The following is a 26,055-nucleotide window of genomic DNA, read 5'->3' as shown; positions in this document are numbered from 1 at the left end:
TATATCGGACTGGTATGGCGTGACAGGGTCGGCCTAGATAGACTGTAGAATGTCTTTGCATGCTCGACTCAAGGCGTCAGAGGTTGTCCTGGATCTGGCCGGCGCCGTGCGTCTGCAAGTTCCAAAGTCGATAGTGAAAAGCATAGGAGATTCGCCGACGCTCACCCCATGGTGGCATCATCGGATGAAGTGTTGTTTCCTTTTGAGTTGGTGCTGTATTATATACGACCCCGCAGGTAACCCTAAATGACAGCCATCCCATTGGCCGGAATGTTACCCACATCCGATATCTCAATTTTAGACTTCCACCCCACCCCACCACTCAAATATCAAAATTAGACCAGCAAAAAAAAAAAACAAAAAGTAATGCTCACAAGCGGACTTGAACCGCTGACCTCGTGATTTCAAGCCCATTGAAGGCGATTACTAGTCACGCGCTCTACCAACTGAGCTATGCGAGCTGCTGATGTAAAGGCCAAATTTATTCTGCAATATACCCCTGTTTTAACAAGGCTTGTTTCAAGCTTTCCGCCAACCACCGCGGTATCCAGTAGTCAATTTCGTGCGGCTGTATATGGGGAATATTATGTATGTATTATTGTCTCAATAAAGACCATAGGTTTAGGTAAGTATGGTCGGCTCTGGGTCCTAGCTAAAATGCTGCCACCACGCTCTAACAGGGAAGCATTAAAAATACAAGCGGTCCCAAGATATATATTTTTGTTTCGGGAGGCGGTTCTCCCAACCATCGCTTATGACTACCCGCGTCCACTTTTATTCGGGGACGCTCACAGTGCCGGTAGATATTGATCGTAGCCCTGAGAGCCGGGACTCGGGAGATCTTGACATGTGGCTCCATAATCAATGCATTAATGAAACTGAGCAGAAGCGGCACTGGCTAAGTATGATCTACCCATGGGCTTCAGTAGCTCACGGATAATCGCATGTTGGTTATTCAGGTTGCAGCGCCTGGCATGACCGGATTGTGTTAGTAGATCGCGAAGTCTGTCAAGATTGCCTGCTTAAAACGTGCTATTCAACACAACCCTAGGCTGCGAATGATCCAGTTTTTTGACCCTCTCTCGGTCTTCAGGAACTTGCATATCTGAGATCGTGCAAGTTACCCTATTATTAGAGGAATATAGCCAAACATTCAGTAAGCAAGGAACTAGAAATAAGCATGGATCTTCCGGCTTTTACCATGAGCCCAGGTTTACAGCGAGCTAGGTAGGCTAGCTCTGTTCTTTTCGCGACGTCGCCGCTATCCTCACTACCGTCAGGACGACACCCAGGCATAAAATGTCTTCCATGAAAGTGACCGCAATATAGCTCCCATGATCCTCTTCCCAGCATTATTAAAGTATGGTACCAACACCCAACACCATATCCCACGTGCATTAGACACCCTGGGTTGTGAGTAAATTAGGTTCGCGTCGCCAGAAGCAATGCCCATATCGCGGATCCAGAGGTTCTTCAAACGGAGGACTGTGGTAGCACGGCTCCCAAGGGGGTAATTGTGCTCAGGTACGTCCTCTACTAAAAAGAAAAGTAATGGTAGATAATGGGAAACCTATTATCCTGCATGGTTTGCAGGATGGGGGCCTTTACAGCTTCAACTTGCCGCACGGTGGACGGCTCCGCGGGCATTGTTTAGAGGATACGGCCACGGTGGACGCATGTTGGCCGTTTTCCAATACAGGATCAGAGTCATCAGGGTGCTTGTCAACAATATTAATAAGGGACTTGATACGCTGGACGAAAAATGTAAGCTCGATAATAAAGAGCTTGGTATAGGCAAGGGGACCGCTGGTCAGTTTCTGAGTGAAGAGAGTGAGGGGAGCGTGAAACTATTGACAACGGATCGCCGCCGCGACGTCGAGAGCGCAAAGAATTGGCTTGGGCGACCGTCAGCTTCGGCGACAAGTCTGGCCTGGGTCCATCTTTGCATGTTGCTCAATAAAGAGCCAGAGGCTTGGCTCTATCGAGCTCTGCCAGAAGGACGCAGATCCGCTGTGGCGGTGAATAATAAAAGACATTCAGGGTTATTCGGGACCAGGTTGCAAGCCACCAGTGGCCTAGAGGGAGGAAAACATGTCGTATATGTAAAATCCCTTAGACAAAGTTGAGTTTCAGAAGAGTTCCAGATAAGCGGCGCAATAGAGGTCCATTAGGCGCGTATATCGAAATGCATCTGTGAATCGGGATTTGGGCACACCAAGCATGCACTGCCTGTATTCTAGCTTGGGCAGTCTTTATGTCGGTCTCCCTGTTTCGAGCATAGTAGAAGTTCCCCGGCCTGTTCGCTCCATATCTTCTCTGCAAAGTCTCTTATGGGAGCTTTTGCGCGGGTATAACTCGGAAGTCTCTGTCTCATAGCTAATGAGGGCAATGGTCCACAATCCTCTCGGAGGGTAATTTTAGCCGTGTGACATTTCACATGCTGATCAGTTTGCTTGGTGGTACTGGGGCCTACTACCATCCTATAAACGTGCAACGCAATGGAGATACAAGCCGACTGGGACGTAGCCTCGACATTCTGACTGGCTATCGAGTAGAGGCAGCAAAAGGGGGTCTTCAAGCAAGCGAGCCATGAACTGACGCAAAGTAGCTTTGCTTGTGCGAAGCTGAGGTGAAGGTCGTCTAACAATTCTAACTCTTCTCCACTGATTCGAAAGCAGAAAGCAGCTGACCCAATGCTGCATAGCCCTGGTGCACGGACTCGATGTGCCATTTGAATTGGCCTTCCTCGTCGATACCGGGGTAAAACAAGTGATAGTAGGCAACGATCTGCTGGAGAACATATATTTGTCGGCGTTCTCCGATAATGCAGGTATTACCAGTGCCGTTGGTATGGAAAGTTCAGTGCCTTACACACCGATGTTCCCAGCTTAGGGGGTCCAGGCAGTGGTGTCGATGGTCCAAGTCCTGGTTCTCCGCTACCATGATGACTGTGCACATTCGCATCAACATTGCTCAATGTGCTACTCTTGGCAGTAGCTTGGGAAGGAGCACTGGGTAATTCACACACAGCGCCAAGTCCTCTGCTGCTTTTCTTACATGCTGGATCCACGCCGATCCCTCGACACGTGGCAAGCTAGCACCGACATCAGCTCGTGGGACAGAACGCAGCGATACTTGGCGATGCTGGGCCTGGCCAGCGCAACCGCTACATAGATCTGGCAAAGCTAGTACTAGTCTGGACGCACAAGGAAGATTGTAGGACAGATACTCTCACCTCCATGTTTGAGATCGACCGAGATTTCCAGTTTGAGATTTCCAGTTTCTTCCGGGTTGGCTCGCGTGTTCATATTCCTTCTCGAATTCCCAATCCATCTCATGAAACTGATGGACAAGAACAATCAGCCCGAAAACGTTTCTCAAGGGTACCTAGCTCCCATGAACAACTTCGAGGTCTCTGGGGATTTCTGGGTAACATTTAGATTTTTGTCTTGAGTGAGTATGCTTGATTTAAGAGGAAAAGGTCAAGGTACCCTACTGTTTCCATCCCATGCAGTTTACATGTCTGACGTGCGTTCTCCCAAGTCTTACTACGGTATCCAGGAGATTGACTCCTAAAGCTCCGCGTTCCCTAGCATAGCAGACTGGAACGCCGGTCCTGGTAAAATGACGGCTAATCGCGAATATTTCGGTGAGCGAATGTTGAATATAGTCGGAGCGGACGAATAACGTCCATCCGGACCACATCCATCCAGCTGCTGGTGCTGTCCTTGGTAAAAGTGAGAGCAATGCTCAAACTCTCGAACTCGTGGTGAAAATAAAGATTGCTGAGCTTGTATAGAATAAGGCTGACTATCAGTTACCGCGAGTAGGTCATGATTGGTTGATTAGTGCTTTCAGCTGCTCCGTTCGCCTGCGAGTGCCATGCCGTTGTGTAGAGATCCTTGATCTTCAGATGTGCGAAGATCCTTGCCTATATAGCTTTGAGTCGCTGTCTAAGATAGTATTAACCGGCACGTCCCGGTCACTCAGTCGTAGCCGTTCCAATAGCGCGTCTGCCCAACGTTCTGCATTCCAATCATTGCGGCGCGGTACTCTGACACCTCCGTGTTTAATGTCGACGTTGTTACCACAATTGGGGGATAGAGTAATCAGATTTCCGAGACTCCTTTCAGCTATCTCCCAGAAACCCGCGTCACGCCACGCCGGGCGGCAACTGTTCATAGACATCGGGCCTGTGAGAGTACATGTATCATTCAGCCGCTGCCTGGGTGGGATGACAGCCAGGGCAGGAACGAAAATCCCACCGGCCGGGCGATTTCAAACAATAGACGGATATTGTTTGACGTGGTGCGAGATCAGGCTCATTTACCGGGCCTCGGCCTCGTCAACAATTTCGTCATCTGTGTCGCGTTCCTTGTCCTCGCCTCCAGCTTCTTCGTCTTCTTCCAGCAGGTAAGAAACACCTGTATTCTCTAACGTCCTCTGCCATGGCACCTGATGGACTTTTGTCAGTACTGTAAACATGCTAGGGAGATAACAAGACAGGGAAGATCCAAGGTTTAAGGACCCATATACCTTCGGGAAGTCCAATGCTCGCATCCGAGGCGATTGCGCCTTAGTTCACGCCATTGAGAATGTATGGGTTTTCATGGGTAATATCAATTCCCCCAGGAGCCCTTTTGCTGTCACATATCTGCATCGCAGGAACACCCAGGGCGCCGTCTATCATTCCATAAGTATGGGTATTATCTGGAACAGCGGCGATACTGCCCTGGAACTGTACGTCATCCAGTGTAGGGGCTATATAGCACCGTTGCCTGTTTTGTTGAGTAGGACACTCTTTCTAAGGTTGAACGTTCCTGAAGTGCCTAACCAGCTTGCGATTTTTCTCCGGGCAACGGTCAATGTGTTCAACACAACGTGTATGGGACTAACTTATGCTGGTTTTAACAGAAAACACCACATCCGGGGTGAAGTATTGTAAGCGAGCCTACTCTTCTGTGCTAGGCACCAGTAACAGTGATCGGGCTAAGAGATGTAAATGAGAAAGGTGGATGTTGGCGAGGGTAAAGAGTTGCGCAGAGACGTATAGCATGCATCGGTGGTTTACAATTACCGCTTGCTTAAAGCCGACTGTATGCACCATATGATCCTGGGATAGGACAATTGAGAGGTATACTTAGGTGTCAAGGACCTAGGAGTCCAGAAAGCCTCATGACGGGCAAGAAGGCAAGCACGCCACCCTAACAGCGAGTCAGTAGTGGTTTATTTTGCTGAACAAACTCCTGTAAACGCTCGCCCTGTCTTCTCTCCCGGACGACCTTGTCCTTCTCCGAAGCTCTAGTTCGAGTTTGACCCGTTGGGAACATACGGGCACTCTGATACGGCTTATTTAGGGTTTCCTCTCTTGCAAGAGACTTAGCTATATTACAATTAATGTATCTGTTGGCCCTACGGGCACTCTTTTCGCTTTCAGATCTCCGTTCGAATCGAAATCGTGTGGATATCGTCTATGTCTAGACGAGCCATCCATAGCGTGTATGATACAGAATGCCCCAATGTCTGACACTCGTGTGCCTTCTAGGGGAAAGCCATAAATCTCGGGATCCTTAATCAATCTGTCAAGCGCAATTGCCAGCTTTCTGCCGACCTTTGGATCGTTTAGGTTGGTTTTGCCGTTGACGGCCCGCGTCCATGGGCGGTCGTCGCCGTCTTCTTCTGCGTGTTGATGCGTCCAGTATGTTGGAAAGCGATCACGGTAGTCGTATTACGCTCTGGACACTTCTTTGTTCGCATTTCAATGCACACGACCGGGTTATAGATAAACTGCATCTTGCCCGCAAGCTACGCTATGCGCCCAACATGTCAAACGGAGACTTTCCAGCTGGGGTGATCAACAATTGGAAGAGCCCACCGAATAAGCTGCGTTCTCAGTGCATTCGCAGCGCCATCGCGTTAGCAAACGGCCTTTGACATTTCTCCCAATAGCTTCCATTAGAAGAGGACTTGGCCTCGTGCATCTCCTTGGTTTCAGTGGTGTCAAGTGGTCAGGGAGACAGACTTTTGTCGGCGGTGTCGTCTTCACGTCTAGTGAGGTTTGGCGCATCTGTCATTTTTTCCTATACTCCGTAGTTTACCATAACCTCTCCTTAGCTCTGTATGACCCGACGGAGTCCCTGTACCTCCTCCCTTTAAGGGGTGCATGATCCACGTGGAATTTACCAACACAGGAGCCGGTCACAAGGTCGTTTTACTCTAGCTATCCATGCTAAGCTTGCCCCAGCTGAGTTGGCGATCGGTATGGGAATGCCAGATTACGCTGAGGCCACAAAAGATATCTATGGACGAGGAAGACCGGGTTTCCACATTGCTCCAGTGAAGCTAAGCCACCGAACTGATTCGGATCCATTTCAGTCTCGGATTGCCGACGCGGAGGCAACCGGCAACCTGGTGTTCTTCCGAATATATTCATTCTACCCCCCGGCGTTAATCTAGCATCTAAACGACTGCACGGAGCCTAAATCTATCTCTTTCACCTAAAGTAGCTTTATGCTCGGCCAGGCCGTGCGAAAACATCTCTTTGAGGACGGCATTCTGACGGTATCATGTCGGCTTGTTGGCTACCGCCCCAAGGGCTTATAAAGACCGAATCTCCTTTGGCCAGGAAACCGCGAGCCTGCATCCATCTTTTCCTGGCCGCGAGCTGGGCTATGCGAAATCTTTCAAGATCGCGGTAAGCGATCTCCAGACAGTCTGTGTCTTTCCAAACCTGACGAGGGATAGGCCAATTGAGAACCGTGCCGTCAAGCAACTCGGGAGTCGGGATCGCGATAGCACGAGGCTCCTCATCGCTCGTCAACCAACCCCCCTCGGCCCCTGCCGAAGCTGTATACCTGAATTAGGATGTTTGTGACTGCCAGGAAAGGCGGAACAAGGGTAAGTCCCTCCTTTAATCATTGTTCCACGGCACTTCGAGTACTATGGTACTGGTGCGTTTTCGCTTTATCTGAATTCTTGAGTCTACATGAAGCCACCACGCATGCACAGTATACTGACTGCTAATACTTCTCGAAACTCCGCAAGAATACTCGTAAACCTATGGCCAAAACAAATGGTAGGAACAGTTTAATAAAAAGAGATGGATATTTTAAGAACTAAAAATAAGAAAATAACTAACTATTAATTAGTGGCGGTAAGCCACGTGATATTAATATAATATTAATCTTTTTTTATAATTTTAAAGGGCCTAAATTTTTGGTATAATACTAAAAATTTTTAATAAAAATATATAGCCATAAGTAAAATAAAATAAATATATAATTAAAAAGTAAAATTTATTTTTAAAACTTCCTAAAACACTACTATAAATATTATAATATACTTTTTAAATTTATAAAGGCAGGAAAGGAAAAGTAATTATACCCTATTTAATTATATTTACTTTATTTTTAATTAAAAAAAAGGTAATTATTATAATATTTATTATTATTATGGTATAAACCGCAAGTAGCTAATAAGTATTATAAAGTTATATTTAAATATTATTTTAATTATTATATATTTTTTATAAACTAGTATAAAACTTAATTAAAACTTATATATTTATAATAGCGGTAACTAAAGGTTATTATTAAAAATAATTACTTTTTTTTATAAGCTATTACTATATTATTATAAGCTACTTTTAAGTTTAAATAGCTATGGTTATTTACTTTTATAAATTAATTCTTAATTTTGTTTTTTAATGTTTACTATTTTTGCGGCTTTTTTTTACTAGCTTTATTACTAGTAATAATTATTTTTTTAAAAGTAAGGTGTTTAATATTCTAGATTAAATATTATGCTTATAATTATAATATATTATAATTATATTTTATTTTTTTAAATACCTAATTTTTATATAGCTTTAACCCTTATAATTACCTTTTATAATTTAGTATTTTTAATTTTTAATTATTATTTAACTAAAACTTATATTACCGTGTTTTTTTAATAATTATATATTAAAAAATAATAAAAAAGGCTGCTTAATAGTTAATTACCTGCGCGTATAACTTATACTTTTTTTAAGGTATTTAAATAATATTTTAATTTAGGTAACTATTTTTTTTAAAATTTTAAATTAAATTAAGGCCTTAAGTAATAAATACCATAATAATCCTAGTTAATTAATTTAAATTTTATAAGTTTTTTATTACCTTTATAATATACTTTTTATTTAAAGTTTAATTATTTTTTTAATAGCTTAATAAGCTGCTCTTAAGTATATTTATTAATAATAAAAATAATAAGGTATTAATAATAATTTTTAATTACTAGCTAGTATTTCCTAATAACACTTTACAGGGTTTTAAAGCTAAAAATATATTTATAATTAATATTTTAAAATAAATATTATTTAATAAATTTATTTACAGGTACTTTTACTTTATTAAAAATACCTTTTAAACCACTTTTAAATATTTAACAGTAGTTTAATAAGGTCTTAAATAATATAACTACTTAACTTTATAATTTTAGCTTTAGCTAGTACTAGTATTAAAAAAAATAGGAAATTTAATACCTTATATTATATAATATATTATTATTATTAATTATTTATTCTAGCTTTAGGTATCTATTTTTATTTAATATTATTTTTAAAAATATTATTTAATTAACCACTTAGGGCACAAAATCTAGTTTATTTTTTTTAAGTAATTAAAAAAATACTATATTTATAAGTTGCTTATTAGTAATAATTAAAGTTTAATTTTTATTTTACTTATTAATAGGTTTAACTTTTTTATCCCCCACTAGCATGTTATTTTACTTTTTAGGTAGCTAAAAAAAAGCTAGTCTTTATAATATCTAAGAGGAATACACGGGATAAAAGCTTTAAAAAAGTAAGGGAAATAAATATTTATAAAAAAAAATAAAAGGTAAAGAAAATAGGTATATAAAGTTAGGAAAATTAAAAAAAAAACCAAGTAATACTTTTTTTTTATTAATAGCTTTTTTAGTAAGATTCCCGGATTAGGCCCAGGTGTTAAAAAAAATAATAACTTTTTTAATATTATAAAAAGGGAGAAAAAGTTATAAGATAAAAGGTTAAGAGTTAAGGAGTTAAGGTAGAGAGAGAAAGTAAAAGTAAAAGTAAGGTAAAGGGAAAGGTAGCCGCCAAGATATTAAGTAAAGTAAAAAAGTAAAGTAAGTAATACCTTGCTTTAGATATTTAAAAAAAGAAATAACTTTAAAACTTTTTTTATTACTTTTTTTTTACTTAAATTCCCCATGTTTATTAAAAAGGCCTTGTAAGTTAACTTTTTTATTTTTTATATTATTTTTTTTATTTATATTAGGTTTTTTAATTAATAATAAAATTTAATATTATTACTTTTTTTTAATAATTTATTATAAGTACTTTTTAGCATAAAATTATTTTTTTTTTTAATTTTTAAGCCTTTTCCTTTTTTACTAAGTTTTTATAATAAATAACTTAATATAGTTAATATAAAATTTCCCCATGTTTAGCTTAAAAATAAGTTTATTTAATATTATACTTTTTTATTTTAATTAATATAAGCTACCTAATATAGCCCTGTTTAGTAAGGTTTTAGCTTTTATTTATATTATTATTTTTATTATATATCCTAGCGCAGGACAAGATCTTCTTTTTTAATAAAGTATTTTTTTTAATATATTTTTTTTATTCCTACTACTATTTACTTTTAAATATTATTTAATACTTTTAGTATAATAATAACTTTATAGGGTTTTACACCTTACACTGCTATTAATAAGGCAGGGTTTTTTTATAAACTTTTTAACTAGCTTTTTTATAGTGGTTGGTTTGCCCTTATAAATAATTAATTTAAAAAAAAATTTAAATGCAGTAAAGCTATATGATTAAAAAATTTATATATTTATTAATAAAATTATATTAGCTATTTTTAAATTTTAATTAAGGATTATTACTAGGTTTATTAATATTTTTTATTAAAAAGTAGTAAGTATTAATTTTACCACTTTTTTTACTAAGCTAACTAACTATAATATAAAAATAGGTATAAATATAGTATATATCTTATATTAATTTACTTTTACCCAAAACTTTTATTTATAAACATAACTTTTATTATTTATATATATTACTTGTAAAAACTTAATAAGTAATATAATTTTTTATATAAATATTTATAATATAACCATGGTATTAATTAATATTATATTAATAAAAATAAACCGCGAGAAGTAGTTACAGGTAATAATAATATATATATTATTATTTTAATTTATAAAACTTATAAAACTAATATAATTTATTACTAGTACTTTAAAGGGCTTTAAAACCTATATAATATATAAAATATTAAAGGGAGTTCTTAGTTTTATAACCTAATAAAATAAATAATAGGTATAATACTTTTTAATTTATTTTTATTACTTTAGTTATTAATATTTATTAATAGCTCGAGCTAGTGTAATCCGCGTAATAAAATATTTATAACTTTTATAAAATTTTTATAGGGTATTTAAAACCTTATAAAATAATAAGCATTTTACCTATAAGTTATTTTTTTTTAGTATACTAGTATTATTTTATTAATAATTATAATTAAAAAAAACCGTGTTGGCTTGCCTTTTTTACTTTTTTAATAATATTTTTATACTAATAAAAATATTAATATTATTATAACTAGTAGTTATTTATTCGCGGCACCTCCGTATTTTTAGTTAATTTTATAAAAGTAAATACTAGTAATAAATATTAATTATTTTTTTATTTATTATTTCCTAGTATAAAATACGGGATAGCCTATTAATAATTACCTAAAATCTTTTTAAAATATAAATAAATTTTAAATTATACTTTTATAAATAATATTACTATTTTATAACTTGTCCCGTGTGATTAGATTAGTTTTTTATAACTTAATAAATAATAAAATAATTAGTATATATAATAACTAAATGCGGGAACTAATAACTAACTATTTTACTTTTTTAAATTTTTTTTAATACCGCTAGGACCTCCTGTTTATTTATGGTATACTAGGTTTTTAGGCTAAATATTTTAAAAAAAATGGGCCTTTTTATTATTCTAGTAGCTTAAAATATTATAATATTAAAAGAATAGTCTTAAATTTAAAAAAGGACTTTTTTAATACTATACTTTAATATATTAATGCTAAGGTAATACTACTTGCGCTTATTTTTTTTAATATAATACTAGCTACATGTGCCTGTAATTTTTTTAGGTACTTTACTAAGTTAGCCCCTAAATAAAATTAACTACTTTTTTTTTTTAGTTTTTAACACCTTTTTTAATATAGTTATTATGTTAGCTTTGCCAGGAATAATAAATTTTATAAAGGGTAATATATATAATAGCTATATAAAACTAGGTTTATTTATAAAAATAAGTTATAATAAAAAAGCTTTAATTTTATTTATAAAAAAATAATACTTGTTTTTTATGCAAACATAGCCTAAAATTTTTACTTTTATAATAAAAAACATGGTCTTACAAGAAGACAGCATTAATTTTAACTAAGTTATTTTTTAAAAAAAAAATATAAATAAAAAAATAAAATTAAGGCTTTTATAATAGGTGCTCCACTTATATTATTATTTATAAATACTTAAATATAATATTAAAATATATTAATAATAATAGTTTCCCATGGGAAGATAGGACTATTTTAATAATAAGATTTTTTAATTAATAATATATTTTTAGTGTTTTTATAAGTTCTTGCCCTATTTTTTAGTATATAAATTAACTAAGTATAGTAAAAAATGCTGTATTTATTATATTTTTATTTATTAATAGGATTGCCTAGTACTTATTTACTATATTTATAAAAAAAAACCTTTAAATTTTACTATGCTAACTTATTTATAACTAGTTTTAATTTTTTTATTAGGTAGTTTAATTTAATTATAGCGGTATTTAATATAATATACTAATAAATTATATAAAGGTTTTTATTAAGCTTTTATAAACACTTAGTTTTAGTACTTTATAATAAAATATAGTGCTTTATTATACCAGCCTTAAGTATTAGTAAAATATTATTAAATTATTATTATTATTTTTTAAATATATATAGGGCTAGTTTTGCAGCATAAGGTTAAGTATTTAAATAAAATAATATTAAATATATTATAAACATGGTTTACGGGACATTACGTATATTTAAAATAAAATTTTTTTTATACATATAATAAGTATGCTATATTTATATTTTACTTTTTAGTAAATAAAAAGTTTTTAAGCAGCGTCCTATTCTTTTTTATTTATTTAATTATAATAGGGTTTAAATTAATATTCCTATAATAAAAAATTAGATAATTCTTAGTTAAATAGCCTAATATTTTTTATTAGTATAACTTTTAAGCTTTTAATAGCTATTATAAAAAGGTTTAAGAATGCTAGGGCTAATAATTCTTTTTTAAGGTTAAAATCCTTATTTAGTAGCCCCTGGTGGCTATTAAATAGTTTTAATTTTTTACCCGTGTTATAAAGTTTAAAGTAAGCTTTTTATTTTTATTATTCTTATTATTACTATTACTATTATTTATTTTTATAGCTATGGATAAAAGCTATGCTAATACCTTAGTTTTAATATTTATTAAAATATTATATAATTTATTATTTATTATAATAATATAATTATTTAAATTTTTTGCTATTGCCTTGGGCCGGATATAATTATTAAAGTTTAAATTTTTAAAACTAAATTAATTAAAAAGGTTATTTTTATTAATAATTACTTATTTTAATAAAATTTTAAAAAATGTCTTTAAAATATTAACCTACTTTCTAGTATTATTTTTAAGTGTGTAAGTAATAATATAATATTATTTTTTTAAATTAATGCTTAATATTTAGTAATATTTAAGTAAAATAATAAAGCTAAATTTATTATTAATAACTAGGGTAGCTATTACTTAGCAAGCCCTAGTAATATTAAGTATTAACTATATATTATAATTAAATAGTATAAGTAATTTTTTTATTAATTAGCTTAATAATAAGGGATTAATTTTAGTAAGTTATATATTTAACCTTTTTACTATTTTTAAAAAAATAATATTTACTAAATAACTGCTATTAATAAGCATTTTTTAGGCTTTTATATAACTTAGTTAATTATTTTTTATTATTACCTTTATAATATTAAAAGTGTAAAACAACGCCGCGGCGTCTGAATTTTTTAGTTAAAAATAATAATTATACTTTATTTTTAGTTTTTATACTATATATATCTTAATAGTTGCGGAGAGCGCTTCTTACTAGTATTTTTAATTTTATATTTTTATTAATAAAGTTCTTGCCCTTTTTATAAATAGCTTAATTATTATTTTAAATACTACTTTTTTAGCTTAAGGCTTGTTTATTTTTATATTTACTATTTTTTTTGCGTTGCTTTAGCTATAGCTTTAAAAATTAGCTAACTACTAAGCACGCCTGCGGTATAATATTAAGTAGCTAAGTAAAAGTAATATTAATTATTTATATATTTAAAATTTTATAAAAATCTACTTTTACTTATTTTTTTAGTGCCTTTATATACTATTTTTTTAAAAGCACTTAATTTTTTTATAGGCATGTTAGTATTTAAGATATTTAATTAATTTATTAAAAGCCTTTTTATAATTTTATTTTTTACCTAGTATATATAACCTTTATAGCTTTATAGTTATAGCCTTTACTTTATTAAAATAATAAATAATTTTAGTAAGTATATTTAGTTTTTTACTATCTTAATTTTAAATTTTTAACTTTTTTATATTAATAAACCTTATAATATTTATATTAATTAACCTAGAGCTTAGTATTATTACTAAAAGTAATTTAATAAAAATATTACTTATTTTTACTATAACTAATATAGCGGGTTTTTTAAGGGCAGGCAAGGCTAATTTTATATTTTTTTTTAATATATTATAATAATATAATATAATATACCTATATTTATTATAATAAAAATATTACCTTTTTAAGGCTAGCTATTATAATTTTATTACTAGGGCATTTTTAGTACTAGTTTTTTTACCTTTTTAGCCTTTTTTAATAGCTACTAGGCAGTGGTTAATACTATTAATAAACTTTATATATATTTTTATTAACTTTTATATTTATTAGTTCTACGCATTAATACTATTAATAAGTAATTTTTTTTAATAATTTTTTAGTAATTTACTTTACTAGATCCTTTTACTCTTTTAATTTAGTAACTATTTTTAAAATATTATTAAGTATTATAAGCATGTTTATTTCCTTTTTTAATTTTACATGCCTTAATAAAACTTTTTAAAATATTATATTTAATAATTTTTTAATTACTTTTTTTAAAAAAATTACTTAGTACTTTTTTTATAGGTAACTATACTTTTAGCTTATATATTATTTTAAAATACTTTTTAAACTTTTAATTTTTTTATTATAGCTTTATAATTCCCTTTAATATTATAATATTATAGTTAAAATTTTTTTTTATAAACTTTTCCCTAAGCTTATTATAAAGTATTTTTATATTTACTTAGTTTACCTTAATAAAAATTTTTATAAAATAGTTTATTAAATTTTATAAGCCTGCAAGAGTTATTATAATAATATAAATTTTTTTTATATTATTAAATTTTTTATTATTTATAAAATAGTGTATTAGTTAAGGTATAGCTTTATATTTTTTTTAATTTTACCTAAAAATATTAATTTATGGCTAGGTATTTTATTAATTAATTTATTTTTAAAAGGTTCTCCTGGCTTATATAAGGTTAGTAATAATATGAAATTTATTAATAAGGGTTTTAATAACCCTAGTATAATATTAAAGTTTTTTTATTATTATAATACTTTTTTTTAATTTTACCTTTTAATTTTTATAATATTATGGGACGGCGGTAAATAGTAAAAAAAAAGCTTTTTTATAAATAATAATAAAGAATAATAAAGGTAATAAAGGTAATAATAATATATAGCTTTAAAAATAATAAAAAAATAAAAAATAATAATTTACTAGCTTTTTATTAATAAATAAAGTTCTTCCCAGGACTTCTTTTTTATTACCTCTTATAAAAAAAATACTGTTTTTTTACTTTAAAGGGGCCTGGTAAAGTAATTACTAAAATATATACTAATTATTAATACTTTTTAAAACTCCGCAAGAATACTTGTAAACCTATAGCTAAAATAAATAGTAAAAACTATTTAATAAAGAAAGATAGATATTTTAAGAACTAAAAACAAGAAAACAACTAACTACCAATCAGTGGCGGTAAGCCACGGGATGTCAATATGACATCAATCCTTCCTTCAACAGCCATATTTGCTATGTTTTAATATGGTGGTCCAGGGTCGTATGTCTGTCAGAGCAAACGGAGCCCTGATGGCTTCGTCGATGGGTCTCAGCACCATATGACAGCGGAATCTGTACCACATCATACCTACATACTTCCGGGATCCTCTGCCCACCTCGCCGGAAACTTGATATGGAACTGATAGCACCCCGATCCAACCGTATGCTCATTACCATCTCTGCGAATCCTAAGGTATCCCCCGAGGGTACTTCTGTCCTTGGCATCTGTTTGAACTACCTTTGCAGATGGTTCCCTTCAAGTGTGTGCCTTGAGAAGCAAGATCCCAACACGGCGATCACGGGGGTATCTCCCGGATACTCCCATTTCTGCGATGAATGGTTTCCAGATCCTATCTCTTGTAATACATCCTCCATTCTCACAGTCCGAGCTGCACAAGCAAGAGCTGCGGCCGAATGCGTCGTGAACAAGAGTGCTTAAACCCCTGCTCGAGGTTCGCCCGAAAATAATCATTATGTATCTTCGTGGTTTTTTGTGCTATAGGGACACCACTGACAAGAACCCAGCGCAATGAGCCTTAGCTAGAAACAAACCGACACCTGCAAAATCCACTCGGCTCGCTTTTGCTTGCCTATGTGGACCGGCAGCATGAAACATGTCGAGACCTCTCATCCTATTAAATCAATGGAGATGAATAGGCTTGCCTCAATAACCAAGAACAAGCTGTTACTTCCGGCTAATGCTTTTTAAAGAGGAGGGAAGGTAAAAGGGACTTATTCTTCAGCAATTGAGAGTGAGTGGCTGTTGGTTTTTTCTATAACGACGGCGACCTGGCGGGCAGAAACAAGGAGGACCACTATAGGGTCGGGGCCAATATTATTATTATGGAGCGAAGTAAGGTACCTAAGTATCTGGGCCGGACTATTTGTACAATCTCCTATATGCGCTTTGTTTGAGATTGCGCGAGTGATACATAATACGCATGCCACGTCTCAATATTGGAAGCCCGAGGCACTGCTGTCAGATATAAGAAATCACCACCACATCATCAATCTCACCAGCCTCTTCTGGCGCCAAACCAAGAGACAGTTGCTTGAGGAGATCTAGGCAGTACCATGCATTATCAGGGTCAGTTCTACCTACCCACCCAGTATGCCCTGTGCAATCTTCCCGACGTCTGTTTATACCCACACATCAAGTGCACTAGCTCTGCGCCGAACAAGACGCCCACCGCGCCTTCTACGCGAACGCCTGGAACAAAACCGCCTCTTCCTCTGATGGGCGCGGCGAAGTCGACGGCATTCTCTGTCCGCCGTCCTTCGGCGCCGCAATGCCGCACGACTTGTCGCGGTACTAGGGGTCGGGTACATGGCTTAGTGGAACCCGCTTGATTACCTGGGTGGTGTGCCCGTTCCCTGTTACGAGCGTCGACCCTGTAAAGGATGGCAAGATGGAAGGGCTTAAGCCTGTGAACATCGCATCTCACGTATTCTTCAACGCAATAAAAAACATCTCTAAAGTCGCGGGGCTAGAGAAGTGGAGCTAGCGTTGTATGCATGCTTTTATACTCAGTGGGCCGTCTTAGAGGTTTGGTCCGCGTTGTTGGCAATGTTGGGTAGTGCTAGTTGGGTACAGTCGCAGGTAAGACCATGATGTCTGAGAGTAACCAAATGTAGCGAGACGGATCTCATATCTTCTGTCACGTTCCCCAAAGCAATCGGCATGATCTTTCCTACCTTGGCGTGCTCAAGATTCAAACTGCGGTTTGGGGATACGACCATAGGTTTCGCCGTCTTCGGGGTTCCCGTAATGAGGTCCTCCTTCATCTGATCGTACTGGGATCTATGGATAGTGTCAAAGGTCGCAGTTGGCAGAATCCAACTATCGGTATTGCTGCCACATTCAAGGCTCCAGCATCGGAAGCACCCGATCGTGAAGATGCCTGACATGGGGAAGTTGGGGTAAGTAGACGAGCACATATTTGGATCTAGAGAAAGTTCACTGATGTCGCTGGATTTGGGGTCTTTGCTCTGAAACCCAGGGAAGCAGAGATCTTCAGAGAAAGCTGGCATTTCACTGCACAGAGCCAGGAGGGGCACGCATATGGGCGTCGCTCCTATTTGTATACAGCAGTGGCTGGCTGGGGTATTTAATACCCACCTGGAGCTCAAACGGGATGGATATTTCCTGAGGAGCTGGGGTGACCTGGAGTATATATTCATGGATCCAGGAACCTTTGGTATGGGCGCCATGGCCCAGATCTCAGTGAGATCGCCGAACCAAAAGTGAGGGAATCGATGGAGACAGATTTGAAGTTGAAGCAGTACCATACCTAATCAGGGCGTAAGCAATTGCTCCATCAAGTGAATCAGGCCTTTGTAACCCATTCATAATCAGAGTTTATTACCATCATATAATAAGGAACTTTATATATAAGCCAAGCATTGAATAATGCCTAGTAATACTCTGCCAATGTCTTTAGCCTCCAATAGGTCTGGTAAAGTAAGGTGTATTCTATAATCACCCTGCTTATAGAGAATGAAATAATCCATATCCCCTGACATTTTCTTCAGCACGCCTCTGTAAGATTTCAGGTAAGGCAAGCTTCCAATGTAAACTTCGGTAGAGTTGTTATCATATCACGGGGGATGAATAGCCTATCAGTTTTAATTATCCCAAGAGTAGCATTGTGATGGTTAAACGGCACTCTGCTTTATTACTTGGATCGCGGCCCATCATATCTACATCCGCGCGCAATCTAGCTTTGATTCTCGTGTTAGACGCAAGACTCAGGACAAGAATCAGTAGCCAAGTATCTTGAGTACGACCACTCAAGCTGACGCCATGACCCAGCCACGAGCGTCGTTCAAATGGTCCCAAGGCTCCCTATAATTGCAGAAGCAATCCCGTAGCTACAAGAACTTAAATGCGGCGATTTCCTCCATGCACTTTTCGCAGCAATATTTGATGTCTTTGATAATTAAGGGGCGCCAAGGACAGTCACTATACCGGTACAGGTCTTCACAAGAGTAAACGTACTATCAAGGCGACCGCTGCCACGGTGTGGGTGAGGTACCCAAGACTCAAGTACGAGCTCGGGGTGGGTTCAGTTGATGGTAATGGCAAAGGCGAGCCGGAGATCGGCACAATAATCCCTCCACCAGTATTAGGGATCATTCCAAACATACACGTAATCAGTAAAGGCTAAATAATTGCAGCCGCTCAAAAGTTAGGCCCCATGGCGTCTTCAAGCGCGAAATTGCCACATAGGCAAGACCGGCGGAGAACTCTAAACCCTACAACCCTAAGCTGAGTCTGATAGCACGAAATATTTGCTCAATCCACCATCTCTACTTGGTTCTCAATAGCCCGTTTACGTGTTTCCACGATACTGGGCTTGAGTTCGGCCCTTCAATTGAAACACGCAAGGGCGCGGCTCCTTGTCTACGTCAACAGTTACCATGACATATTAATCCTACTTACGCGGGATTATAGCACCGCAAGGCTGCACATGTGAAGGCCATTGCCTACCTGGCCGGGAATGAATTCTGCCACTGCCAGCTCTCCATTTACTCACAGGACGGTATAGATTCGAGGAAAGCCTGTTGGGTGGTGATGACGGATGGTTAACTTGTGACATGGAGTTGGTAAAAGGCCCTGGAACATGTCTAGACGTCACTCTATCTGCCCGGGCGATATGGAGTGCTAACGCAGCTTGGAAGACGGCTTAGTATTCTGCCTTAACAGCATCCTTCCTTGCATTTGTTGCATGATGCGCCCGGTCCTGCTGAATACACCGTTCACCAAAACCGTGTCTGGCAGTATCAGTATAGGGGAGATTATCGCTGCTAGCGCTTTGTAGCTTGCCTTTCCGGGTTTGCCTGCGAAGGCATTCCTAGGCACGCAGTGTTTGATATAAATCTTCGCATGTTCACGCTGCCTACCCTAGGGTAGGGGAGGCCATTCCTCTTGTTGCTAGGTACCTATTCCAATGTTGCCTTGCTCTTGTCAAACGCCTTAGGGAGGAAGGCGGTATGGGCGTAGGGTTTAGGGTTTCCTGAGTTGGGGATCCAAATGGCTCCAGATCATGCTTATTTAGTTAAACTCGTCCGTAATCTCTGCCGCTCTGCAGTGTTTAATTATTTTCTTAGTATAAGATTATAAGAAATTACTAGCACGCATATTTTTATAACCATATTTTAGGCTTTATAATTTTAATAATATTATATAAGAATTTAGCTTAAACCTTAAAACTAGCTAGCTAAACCAGCCTTTTTTTTAGTAATATTTTATAAAGTCCTTTTTTTTAGGTTAAATAACATAAGGCTATACCCTATAAATAAGTAGTAATATAAAACTAAAGTATTAGTTTACCCTTATAGGTAACCACATTATGTAAATAATTTATAAACATGTAAATATTTTTATAATATATTAGGTGTTCTTTTTGCTTAATAATAATATTATTTTTTTAGGTTAGGCTAAAAATATCTTTTTTTTTTATTTTTTAGTTACTTAAATACGCAACATTCTTGGCTTTACCTGCTTGTTGTTAAAAAATAAAAATTATAAAAGGCATATTAAATTTTTAAATAAAAAGACCTTGCTAGGCCGCCTGTGCTTGTTATATATTTTATTATAAAATTAAATTTAAAATTTAATGTAAAAAATAGCAGGTTAAGGGTTTGGAATAGCGTGGTTAAGTAAATTATTATAAAAAATGGCGTAGTTAAGCGGGTTTTATATATTAACCAAAGAAACTTGCTATTCCAAAGAAACTTGTTATTAAAAATTAACTGAAAAAATAATAGGTTACTATTATTAAAAATTATAATAACTAAACCTAGCTTTCAGCTGGCCAATCCTATTATTTATTTTATATATTATATAATTTCCATCGCGCAGGGGTTAAAAAATATCATTTAAATTAAGAGCCTAAGGCTACTAGGCTTATTATTATATATTAGGCACGTGTGGTTATTACCCTAGTTAACTAATAAGTTTATTACTAGCACCTCCAGGTGCTATATTTATATTATTATTATTAAATATATTACGTGGCCTTTCCAGCAAGAATAGGCTTGTAGTAGTTTTAATTTAAACACCTAGTAAAAATAAACTTTTGCTGGCTTAAAAGTTATAATTTTTTTAAAAAAAGTATTACCTTTGCTATTACTGCTGTTGCTATTATAAAGATTACCTAGGTTAATTATAAAACATAGCTAATGTAGACTTTAAGCTAGTTTACTATAATTTTTTAATATAAAAAATAAATAATGTTTATAAATTATATTATTTCTTGCTTTTATCACGTGATTTTTTCCTAGCTTTATTATAAAAGGTTTAACTAAGAGTACCTTATTACTAGGCGGTATAGTATGTTATTTTTTAATAAAAGTAAAGTATAAATAAAAAATAGAATAAAAATAAGTTAGATTAAAAGGGCTTACTAAAGTTATGCTATTTACCTTAATATCTATATTTTTTTTTAATTTTTAATTAATATACTTTTTAAATTTAGTAATTTTAAAAGTATTTAATAGGTATAAAAACTTTTTTACTATGTTATTAAGAATACTTTAATTAAAAAATTAATTAGCTAAAAACTTAGGGTTTTTAAAAAATAAAAGGGCTAAAAAAGTAAATAAAATATATATAAATAAATAAATTATTAAACTTAATAATTAATTTATATATTATTAGCTTAAAGTTACTAGGTAATATGTATTAAGTTAGTAACCTGACTTAGCCAAGCAAGGTTAGATATAAGGTCCTTGGCCTTAGGGATTTGCAAATAATGTGATAGGGTATAATATATACTTTAAAAAAGGTTTATAAATAGTAATTTTTAAAAAAGTAAAGATATTAAAATTAATATTAAGGTTTAAATTTCTAGCCTTGCAAAGCCTAAATATTTTTAATATATATTAAATTAATATTTAAGGCTAACTTAGTTATTTATAAGTAAAGTTATTTATAAATTTTTTTAAGTTTTATAAAAAGGCTATATATAATATAATAAGCCTTATAACTACCTTTTTTTTATAGCCTTAGTTTTTTAAGGCCTTGTAAATAAATAAAAATATATAATTTATAAAATATTTTTAAAAAACCCCTGCTGGTATATAAAAAACCTTTAATAAAAAATTTTTTTATTATATATAATAAAAAAAGGTATATTTTATTTATACCTTTTTTACATGGCTAAACTTTATTAATACTTTTTTTAAATATATTAGGTTTTATTCCGCGGAGTCTTTTTTTAATAATATTAAAATTTTATATAAAATATAAGCATGCTTGTAGGTATTACTAATTTTTTATAAGTAAATTTATTTAAAGTTTATAGTTATTTTAATATTTTAAGCTTATATAAAAATACTAGCTATATCTTATTTTTTTAATTAAATTTTACCTTATTTATTTTTTTATAATTTTTATAAAAAAGTTAATATTTATAATGTTTTTACCTTTTTATAGGTTATAATTGCTTTTAGTATTTATAAAATATTATTATTTCGCGCTTTTTTTAAGTAAGCTTAATATTAAAGCTTTTATTTAATTTCTTTTTTTATAAACTAGCTATTAGCTTTTTATAAGCATACCTTTTTATTAGCCCCTTTTATTTTTTTTATTAAGTAAATATATTTTATAAGCTTTTTTTAGCTTGCTAGGCAAAATAGCTTGTAAGATTTTTTAGTACCTTAAGTAATATAATACCTACTTATATACTTTAAATTTCCTGCCTTTACTTACTTCTTACTAAATACTTTATATATTTTATATATTTTTTATGCTAGTATTTACTTACTTAGCCTTTATGCCTTATAAAAAAGTCTTGCAAACTTTTAAGCTTTAAAAATCATATTTTATAAGCTTTAAACTTTTATAAAAATAAAGTCTTACCTTTACTTTTTTACAAGCTTTTAACTTTACCTGCCCATAAGCCTTAACTACCTATTTATAAGCTTTTAACTTCACCTACTTAGGAGCCTTAACTACTTGCTTATAAGCTTTTAACTTTACCTACTTATAAGCCTTAACTTTACCCATAAGCTTTTAACTTTGCTTATAAGATTTTAACTTTATTCCTATAAATTTTATTCTATAAGCATAGCTAACTTGTATATAATTACTTAAAAATAAATCTTATTTTTTTTATAAAAAAATATTTTATAAAATAGTTTTTATTATTAGTCCTGCCTTTAGCCTATTTATTATCTTGTCTTTTATTACTAATTATGGTTTTAACCTTTAGTTTAGGCTTAGCTAAGTTAAGTAAGTTTATTTAAATACCTAACTACCCTTTTTTACTAGCTTTCTTCCTGCTTAAATAATATAGATTTATAATATTAAAATATATTTTTATAAAATTATTATATTATTATAATACTTAGTAAGTATTTTGATTTTTATACTTATAAGTTTTTTATTTATTAATATATATAAAGTCTTTTTTACCTCCTGCTTATGCATATTTTTATTAATAAGATTTTTATTTATAAGATTTTTATTTATAAGATTACTACTAACTTATTTATAATTATTAAATAACCTTTTTATTAATACACCCCTGCCTGCTAAAAGGCCACTTACTAAAATAATATAAAATACCTTGCCTTTAAGTAAGGTAAATATTATAAATTAAATAAAAGCTTATTTTATAAAACTCCCCGGGAATATATTAAATAATTTAAAAAGATTTTTTATAATTACTAGCTTATTAATTTTACTTAAATTATTACTTTATAATAAGACTAAGTCCTTATTTCACTATAAATTATATTAAATTTTTATACTAGTATAAAGGTATATATATTAATATAGCTTTATTAATATAGCTTAAATTATTATATATATATAAACTTATAAGGCTATTTTTTAATATATATTAGGTAAAAACCTTTATAAGGCTATAAGTATATAAAATATATTAATATTTTTATTAAAAAAATTATTTAGTTATCCCGCTTTTATAAAATATATTTTTAAAAAAATTAATTAAAAATATAATAACTATTTATACCACTTATGTTCCTACTTTCTTATATAAAACTTAAACTAGTATTAAATAGTTATTAGCTTAAAAACTATAAATAATTATATAATATTGCTTTTAAAGCTTTTAATTTTTAAGATAACTAGTTTTTTATTTCCTGTACGCGAGAGGGCACACGCGTTTAATTAATAATTTATAAAAAATGTTAATCATTATAAGGGGTTATTAATTATAATTAGTTTATAAGTAATAATATTATTAATTAGTTTTTTTAGGTCCTGCAAAAGTTATTTTTTATTTTTTTTATTTTTAAAAACCGGGTTTTATTTTTTTTATTATATATTTTTTATATACTTACAAGTGCCTTAACCCGCGGACTAATTTTTTTATTACCTTATTATATTTTAATTATTTTATATAAAATTACTTAAGATTTTTTATTCCTGGCCCTAATATTACCTTTATATAATATTTAGCTTAATTTTTATTTATAAATCTTGCTTTATATTACTTATAAGTATTTATTTTTTATTTTTTTTATATTTATAAAGCATAAACACATAAAATATATTATATATATAAAAACCTAGTAGTAAAGCCATGTAATAAATATTTTATTTTATTTATTTTATTTATTTTATTATTTTATATAAACTAGCTTATAGCTAGTCTAACTTTTAATTTAATTTTATTTATAACTAGTTAGTATTACTAACCTAAATATATTTACCCTTTATAAAAGTTTTTTTTTATTTTTTTCTTGTTAAAGTAACATATTTATATTACTTAAGTATTTTTAATACCCCTTTATATAGTATTTTAATTTTTTTTATAAATCCCTTATTTAATTTAATATTTTATGGGATACTTTATTTCCTAGCTTTAAGTTAAATATTATAACTTTAAAATTTATTTTATATACCATGTAAAAAATATATTATAAATAAATACTTATTATAAATTATTATAAATAAACTTTATAAAAAATAAATAATTAACCTAGTTATCCTACAAGAAGTTAATATATTTTTTATAAAAACTACTTTAAAATATTATTTAAGTGTTTTATTTAACTATTTATTTACAGGTAGTATGTAATATTTATTAGGTACTTAATTAAAATATTATATATAAAATTTAATTAAAACCCCTTTATAAATATACTTTTATAATTTATTACAATATTTACAGGTACCTTATATAGGTAAAATACCTTATAAATTATTAAGTAAGCTAGTTTATAACCCTTAATTAACTTTTTAGTTAGAATACAATAAGCTATTTTACTTATTTTATTTATAATTATTAATATAATATTATATACCTCCCGCGAGCTATTTAAGTCCTTATTTTTAATATTTATAAGTAAATTTATAATAAATTTTATGCTAATTTACTTTTAAAAATTTATAGATATTAATAAAGGCTAAAGTAGGCCTTATTACTTACTATATAATATTTATAATTTTTAATAAATTTTATATACTTTATAGTATTTTTATAAAATCCTATATGTTTAACTAAAAAAACCTTTATTAAACTAGTTTTAATATTTTTTTTATAAAGTGCCTTATAAACAGGTTATTATATAATTTTATTAGGATTTTTATTTATAATTAATAATAATTAGGAATATATAACCGCAAGAGGTTATATAAAAGGTTATTATTTATATATTATTACTTTTATAGCTATAAAGTACTTTTTTGCGCCCTAGGATTTTTTAACTTAGATTTATATTTATAAATAGCTTTTATAACTTTTTTTATAAAGGGATCCTGCTTTAAAAACGCTGGTAAGCTTTTTATAATTTTTTATAAAAAATTTATTTGAAATAATTTTTTTTATAAAGCCTTTTTACCTTTTTATAAAATACCTTTATTTTAAATAAAGTATTATAATTTATAACTTTAATAGCTACTAGCCTCGCGTGGCTTAACTATTTATTATTTATTTTAATTTATTAACTTTTTTATTTTTTTTATTTTTAATAATAGTAATAATAAATTTTTTACTTATAGTTTTAAGTGATAGATTTTTAACTAGGTTTTTTTATATAGCATGTATTTTAGTACTTTGTATACTTATAAATTTATTATTATAGGCACCTTGCGTGTTTATAATACTTAATTATTAAAGTAGCTTTTTTTTAACTTACTTTATATAACCTTTTTAATTTTTTTTATATTAATTATTTTATATATAATTAATTTTTTATAAGGGTTTATTTACAGGGTTTAGTTTACTTATATAATAAGTAATTTAAAACTAAAACCTAGCTAAAAACTAGGCTTAATAAATTTATATTTATAAAAAATATTTTTATAAGTAACTAAAATACTACTAGTGCCTTATAATTTATAATTACCTTAACTTTTTATAATATATTTTAAAAATAATGCCTTTATTTATAAAAAGATTTTATAATAACTAAAAGCTTTTACTTACTAGTAGTATAATTATATTTTATTAAAATAAGCCTTTATAAAAAAAAGCTATAAGCTTTTATATTTTTTTAAAATATAATTAAGTTAATATATTATAAAAATTACTTTTAAAAGTATTTATTTTTACTCGCGTGGCTAACTTTTTTATAAAATAATTTAAATATATTATTTTTTTAAACTTTTTTTAAAAAGTTTACTATTTTATAAGCTTTTAATATTATAATTAATACCTTATTTTTAGCTATTCTTACGGGACTATTTTTTAGTTTTTTTTTAAAAAAATTTATAAAAATTATTATTATTACCGTGTAGGCATAAATAAACCTATAATATTAATTA

The 26,055-nt window shown here is 31.1% G+C and overlaps 2 protein-coding genes across 2 annotated transcripts; both read right to left on the bottom strand.

Annotated features, from left to right (window-relative positions):
* Nucleotides 1–4,326: 4,326 nt before the first annotated feature.
* Nucleotides 4,327–4,560, bottom strand: DSM5745_07178 (uncharacterized protein; the record flags this gene model as incomplete). The annotated part of the gene is made up of 2 exons (XM_026749194.1): nucleotides 4,327–4,455; nucleotides 4,537–4,560. 2 exons carry the CDS (start codon nucleotides 4,558–4,560, stop codon nucleotides 4,327–4,329), a joined length of 153 nt encoding a protein of 50 aa, XP_026602284.1.
* Nucleotides 4,561–16,838: 12,278 nt separating this feature from the next.
* Nucleotides 16,839–17,342, bottom strand: DSM5745_07177 (uncharacterized protein; the record flags this gene model as incomplete). The annotated part of the gene is made up of 1 exon (XM_026749193.1): nucleotides 16,839–17,342. The coding sequence occupies one exon, from the start codon at nucleotides 17,340–17,342 to the stop codon at nucleotides 16,839–16,841; it is 504 nt and encodes a 167-aa protein (XP_026602283.1).
* Between the last annotated feature and the right edge of the window lie 8,713 nt (nucleotides 17,343–26,055).

This window comes from Aspergillus mulundensis (genome assembly GCF_003369625.1).
Source record: "Aspergillus mulundensis strain DSM 5745 chromosome Unknown scaffold_7, whole genome shotgun sequence".
NCBI classification, from domain to species: domain Eukaryota; kingdom Fungi; phylum Ascomycota; class Eurotiomycetes; order Eurotiales; family Aspergillaceae; genus Aspergillus; species Aspergillus mulundensis.
The sequence above is the reverse complement of the archived record's forward strand: the minus strand, read 5'-3'. Positions and strand labels throughout refer to the sequence as shown.